Source organism: Neoarius graeffei, chromosome 12 (genome assembly GCF_027579695.1).
Source record: "Neoarius graeffei isolate fNeoGra1 chromosome 12, fNeoGra1.pri, whole genome shotgun sequence".
In the NCBI taxonomy this organism is placed as follows: domain Eukaryota; kingdom Metazoa; phylum Chordata; class Actinopteri; order Siluriformes; family Ariidae; genus Neoarius; species Neoarius graeffei.
In genome coordinates, this window is record NC_083580.1 from 20,355,986 (window position 1) to 20,362,828 (window position 6,843).

At 41.3% G+C, this 6,843-nt stretch overlaps 1 protein-coding gene across 1 annotated transcript; it reads left to right on the top strand.

Annotated features, from left to right (window-relative positions):
• Window positions 1–1,040: 1,040 nt before the first annotated feature.
• On the top strand, window positions 1,041–3,392 carry chchd10 (coiled-coil-helix-coiled-coil-helix domain containing 10). The gene is made up of 4 exons (XM_060935013.1): window positions 1,041–1,217; window positions 2,130–2,337; window positions 2,785–2,926; window positions 3,249–3,392. The coding sequence occupies exons 1-4, from the start codon at window positions 1,177–1,179 to the stop codon at window positions 3,266–3,268; spliced, it is 411 nt and encodes a 136-aa protein (XP_060790996.1). The 5' UTR covers window positions 1,041–1,176; the 3' UTR covers window positions 3,269–3,392.
• Window positions 3,393–6,843: the final 3,451 nt, after the last annotated feature.

Genomic DNA, 6,843 nt, shown 5'->3' on the forward strand with positions numbered 1-6,843 from the left:
TTGGATGTTACAAGACGGTGTACTCCACCTCTTGGCTGAAGTCAGCTTGGATTGGCTCCAACTCACCCCCAACCCACAGTGCATGAGTGGTATAGAAAATGGATGGTAAACATGGTGGCAGTATTTAAAGGCAACTTTTACAGAAATTGAATCATCTCAACTGTAACTGGTTATATGATACACACTATGTACATTTAAGCATGAAAATTATGACAAAAACTTCAAAATACTTTCATTACGCCTATGTATTGCTAGGGAGACAGTTTTTTCTTTCCCAGACTGTCTCTTTATAATCCTCGATTATGATTACGTTTGTATCTGTCTATAAACAAATGACACATTTAACACTATCACATTGGTGCAGCTGGTAGGGTTGTCAACTTGGCTCAAGATTTTCTGGTTTGATCCTGAGCTCAGGCTGCTTTCTGTATGGAGTTTTGCATGTTTTCTTCATGTCCATGTGGGTTTTCTTTTGGGTTCTCTGTTTTTCTCCTACTTTCCAAAACCAAGTCGATAAGCAGATTGGTTGTGCTAAATTGTCCGTGTCAAGGTTGGACTGGTGTCCCATATGGGGTGAATTCTCTCACCTCACACCCAGTGTTCCTGGGATAGACACTGATCTGCTGTGAGAAAGGCACTTACTGAAGATGAGTGAGTGAAGAAACCACTATTAAGTGGCTTAGTAACCCATATTCAGTCGTTACGTTCATTTGTTTCTCCAAATCCTGCATGACAACTCTTAAATGTTTGAACATTTTCCATGATCATCTCTGGTGAAGATGGACTGTATATTTGCATTTCTTTTTTGCTCCACTAGAGGGCGACGTAAAGATTGTTTTTCTTTTCTGTGGAGAGATTAAGCAATCCCCAGTGACGTTATTGAGGTAATTTGATGTCTCAGTGGACATTATGATAACACTCCAGCTGTTATAACATTATCTCAGCTTCTCTTTAGAGCCTGACACGAGATTAATACTGTACAAGGAATGTTACACATAAAGGTCACGTGGCTCTCTGCAGGCGGCGATTTAATAGGGAGCGGATGTGCGCATGCGCGTCTATGCAGCCCACACAAGGTCATTTTGCGCGTGCACCGGCTGCCAGGAGTTCATTCGTGCAGTACTCAGGGACGCGACTGGAGTTTATTAACACTATTTACACAAAGGCATTCTAAACATGGCGAGAGGAAGTCGCAGTCGTGCTTCAGCATCAGCAAGGTAAAAAAAAAACAACCTGTCTTAACGAGCTAATATGTACTGACGCACTAGGTATATGATTGACGTTTTCCCTACCCGTATTCTGACAAATCCAGCCGATTTGTATCGGGATTGGCTGAAACTATCCCGCCTGCTTCTCTCGGATTGGCTAGTAGGTCTTACAGTGAACTTTTCTCCTCGCAGATCTCTGGCTTGGCCAATCATAGTACAGGAGGCGGGACAAAACTGAACGTCGGTGGAAAAAATAATGCTACCTCATTAGTTGTAGAATCATATCTGGTTTTTAATATGTTTCAGTAAAGAACACCAGTGTGTTAAACGCGGTGATGAGCTGGAATTGCTCTAATCCATGGCTGAACTGTGTTTCCAAACGGATCTGTTGGATTTTTGGGATTTGGGTGCTTATTTAGGAAAGGACAAAACACTTAAGACTGTGTGGTTATTTGATTACCAAGCAAGTTGTCCTCTTGCTACCTAAATCCAAGGGTCAGGCTGTGCAGGGGGCCATCTGTCAATGTGTAAATGTGAAAGGAGGGGAATTGGCACTAGAATGAGGTTTGTTTGGTACGGTAAGTATGTCTGATGTACAGCTTTTGTAACCTTCAACACACATTCAGGCAAAGTCATCAAACACGAGACGCCTACTAACCACAGCAGATACAGTCCAATACTGCACACACACACTAGTATTATTAACACTGTTAATAGCTGTTACAGATTTTGGTTCACTATACTCGATTTTTACTTGAGTGTACAATATAGTTAATCCCATTGGTTGACTGGTTTCACCTCGCACACTTTGCCACAAAATGTCCTGTGTCTTTGGAATCTTTTCTGGTAAACTTTGACTTTTGGGTTCTGTATTATCTAAACATGGTAATCTAATCCCTCTTTCTCTCTCTCTCCTCGCAGTGTTCCAGCTCCAGTGACCCCTCCTCCATCAGCGGTGGCCCCAGCTCCTGTCCAGCCTAAACAGCCAGGACTCATGGCTCAGATGGCCACGACGGCTGCAGGTGTGGCCGTGGGCTCGGCCGTGGGTCACGTGGTGGGTGGTGCCCTTACTGGAGCCTTCAGTGGAGGCAGCTCTTCTGAAACACCAAGCCCAGCTCCTGCACATCAGGCAAGTCCTCACACTCACAGTATACATAAATGTAAGGAGGTTTAATCATAGACAAATAGATACATTAGTAATGTGGAATAAACTATAGAATTTAAACAGTATTGTTGCTGTTGTATAGTACTGTTCAAGATATGGATGATTTTATTATGATTAGGATCTCTCTCAGGATGATGACGATATTCTCTCATGATCAATCTCTCAGGATGATTTCTCTCTCTAGGATAATGATACTCATTCTCTCTCATAATCGTGCTCTCTCAGAGAATGATCATACTCTCTCACTCATGATTGCTCTCGCTCTCAGATAACGAGTCTCTCTCAGGATGATTTTCTCTCTTTCTGTCTCTTTTGGATAATGATGATCTATCTCATAATTTCTCTCTCTCTCAGGATTATGCTGTCTCTCAGGATGATAATAGTCTGTGTCTCTCTCTCTCTCTCTCATAGGAGCCTGCACGAGCTGCTCCCCCTCAGGCCGGCCCATGTCTTTTCGAAGTAAGGCAATTTCTCGACTGTGCTACCACTCAGACAGACCTCAGCTTGTGCGAAGGCTTCAACGAAGCTCTCAAACAGTGCAAATTTTCACACGGTATACACATTACCTTTTCATATATTATGGCATGACCTCTGTAATCTGTAAGGGTTTTTTTTGGGGGGGGGGATCAGGAGCAGTTCACACAGTGCGTATTGCTTCATTGAACCACTCTGCTTGCTGTGAACTGATGCACTAAGAAACCCAGTTTTCCATGACTTGGCTTTTGGCTTTATAAAGTACGCAAAGAGAATGTGTCCTCCAGTCTGCCCTGGTTGTAAACTTGGTGTATGCTTTTCTGACATCTTGATAGTTTTTCATAAAATGTTCAAATTGTGTAATCCAAATAAATGTGCCGTTTTTCTTGCTTCTATTCTAGGTGTTTCATCTCTGGTATGAAGACACTAAACACTACTCTGCACTCAGTATAAATCATCTAGAGCCCTCCAGTACCTGACCTGTATTTACTTTATTTCTGTTCTAGTTTTTAACTTGTAAGATAAAATAAAGAGCTGCTATTTCCCTTCTTGTTTCTTTATTTGGTATGTTTGATCAAATACTGAATTACTCGTGTCCCTCATGACATGATCTTGAGCACTGGCGGTACCAACATCTAAGGTTTGGCCACAGCATTTGCTGTTTCTGGCCCCTTGCTAGGGCGATGTGGGGAAACATCAGAAACGACCCAAAATGAATTTGCCTAGTGAAAGTCATTTGACTGAAGGGGAAAGGATGAAGTCAAGGGTTTTTTGGTTATTTCAACCATATACAGTTGGTACAGTACACGGTTAAAATGAAATAACATTTCTCCAGGACCATGGTGCTGCATTAAATGTCACAGGGCTACAGACCTACATACAACCCCAATTCCAAAAAAAGTTGGGACAAAGTACAAATTGTAAATAAAAACGGAATGCAATTAATTTACAAATCTCAAAAACTGATATTGCATTCACAATAGAACATAGACAACATATCAAATGTCGAAAGTGAGACACTTTGAAATTTCATGCCAAAGATTGGCTCATTTGAAATTTCATGACAGCAACACATCTCAAAGTTGGGACGGGGCAATAAGAGGCTGGGAAAGTTAAAGGTACAAAAAAAGAACAGCTGGAGGGCCAAATTGCAACTCATTAGGTCAATTGGCAATAGGTCATTAACATGACTGGGTATAAAAAGAGCATCTTGGAGTGGCAGCGGCTCTCAGAAGTAAAGAGGGGAAGAGGACCACCAATCCCCCTAATTCTGCACCGACAAATAGTGGAGCAATATCAGAAAGGAGTTCGACAGTGTAAAATTGCAAAGAGTTTGAACATATCATCTACAGTGCATAATATCAAAAGATTCAGAGAATCTGGAAGAATCTCTGTGCGTAAGGGTCAAGGCCGGAAAACCATACCGGGTGCCCGTGATCTTTGGGCCCTTGGACGGCACTGCATCACATACAGGCATGCTTCTGTATTGGAAATCACAAAATGGGCTCAGGAATATTTCCAGAGAACATTATCTGTGAACACAATTCACCGTGCCACCCGCCGTCGCCAGCTAAAACTCTATAGTTCACAGAAGAAGCCGTATCTAAACACGATCCAGAAGCGCAGACGTCTTCTCTGGGCCGAGGCTCATTTAAAATGGACTGTGGCAAAGTGGAAAACTGTTCTGTGGTCAGATGAATCAAAATTTGAAGTTCTTTATGGAAATCAGGGACACCGTGTCATTCGGACTAAAGAGGAGAAGGACGACCCAAGTTATCAGCACTCAGTTCAGAAGCCTGCATCTCTGATGGTATGGGGTTGCATTAGTGCGTGTGGCATGGGCAGCTTACACATCTGGAAAGACACCATCAATGCCACAAGGTATATCCAGGTTCTAGAGCAGCATATGCTCCCATCCAGACGACGTCTCTTTCAGGGAAGACCTTGCATTTTCCAACATGACAATGCCAAACCACATACTGCATCAATTACAGCATCATGGCTGTGTAGAAGAAGGGTCCGGGTACTGAACTGGCCAGCCAGCCTGCAGTCCAGACCTTTCACCCATAGAAAACATTTGGCGCATCATAAAACGGAAGATACGACAAAAAAGACCTAAGACAGTTGAGCAACTAGAATCCTACATTAGACAAGAATGGGTTAACATTCCTATCCCTAAACTTGAGCAACTTGTCTCCTCAGTCCCCAGACGTTTACAGACTGTTGTAAAGAGAAAAGGGGATGTCTCACAGTGGTAAACATGGCCTTGTCCCAACTTTTTTGAAATGTGTTGTCATGAAATTTAAAATCACCTAATTTTTCTCTTTAAATGATACATTTTCTCAGTTTAAACATTTGATATATCATCTATGTTCTATTCTGAATAAAATATGGAATTTTGAAACTTCCACATCATTGCATTCTGTTTTTATTTACAATTTGAACTTTGTCCCAACTTTTTTGGAATCGAGGTTGTACATCTTGAGGTAAACAGTATGGCCTTACGGAAACAGCCAAACACAAGGAGCTTTAACTAATTGGTATAACCATGGAACTGCATCATACCAAGATGGCGATGTGCGGAAAATCCATCAAATCCTGCGCTCTGATTGGCTGGCGAGCGGGTCCATATCCTACGGTATGGACCCCAGTTACAGACCTCTGGCGACTTGCTCGTTCACAACAACAAACATAGTAGAATTTTTTGTCAACATTTATCTTTTTTATAAGATTTATTTATAACATTATCAAAAATCTTGTAAATTTTTGCCAACATTTCTCAGGAAAATAGCATTAATTTTACAGCATGGATAGCGATAACGACAGTGTTCACAGCGAAAGCGAGTTTTACTACCCTGAGGAAGAAGAAATAAAAGAAAACATTTCAGGAGAAAGCTAAAAACCTGTAACTTGCTAACGCCGAGCAAAAACATGGCTGAATCCTGAATGACTCCTATTTGTATAAATAGGGGACTACATAGGCGGCAAAATGTAGTTTTTGCATTACAGCCGTGAATGAGGATTTAAAATAGCATTAATTTTACAGCATGGATAGCGATAATGACAGTGTTCACAGCGAAAGCGAGTTTTACTACCCTGAGGAAGACAAAATAAAAGAAAACATTTCGGGAGAAAGCTAATGACTCAATTTTGTATAAATAGGGGACTACATAGGCGGCAAAATGTAGTTTTTTTCCTGTCATGGACTTGTATACCGAGGAGGAAGCAATTTGCATTACAGCCATGAATGAGGATTCAAAATGGTGGCTCGGCTCGATTTTCCCTTTCAGGCACTCTCGTTTTCTGTTAGAATTTGGTAAAGAAAAAAATAAATATATTATTTACCAGCTTAAGGTCGGTCTGTATGGTGAAATACCGTGACCTCGGCCGAGGTCAGTATTCAAGGCCGAGGTCACGGTATTTCATGATACGGACCGACCTTAAGCTGGTAAATAACACATATATATTGCGCATACTTCTTTGGTGAGTGATTCAAAAATTTATATTTTCAATATGGCTACCAGCAGCCATCTTGGATTGGTCATTTTTGGCCTGTTCGCCCTGGATAGTGAGTTTGGCACACATCCCAAGTTGTTCCTTGGGTTCAAATTAACCTATAACCATTGAGTTATCCTCTCCTAAATTATGTGCATAAATATCTAACCCAGGTCTTCTACTAGTGAGCACCTTTAAAGTCATGTCAATTTTTTTTAAACAATTCAAGAACTGTTTTAACTGATTACCTTAATGTGTGTACACTATTATGGATAAAAAGTGACTATTTTTAATGGATGTAAAAAGTAGAATAAACCGAAACTTGAGTAATATAATTTTATCCTGCACTTTGTGTAATTCTGAGCCTCAGTGCACGTGGACAGCACATCCTGCCGTGCTAACGAGTCCTCTCAGCAAGATCTTCGAGCTCACGTTAAACAAAACCGACCAATCACAGATGAAAATGAACAGGCGTTTCAACCAATCGTGCGTTGTGTGGGC

Coding starts and splice junctions, on each gene's coding strand:
- chchd10 (XM_060935013.1), top strand. CDS start 1,177: ATGGCGAGAGGAAGTCGCAGTCGTGCTTCAGCATCAGCAAG. Junction 1,218..2,129: donor CGTGCTTCAGCATCAGCAAG/GTAAAAAAAAAA, acceptor CTCTCCTCGCAG/TGTTCCAGCTCCAGTGACCC. Junction 2,927..3,248: donor ACAGTGCAAATTTTCACACG/GTATACACATTA, acceptor CTTCTATTCTAG/GTGTTTCATCTCTGGTATGA.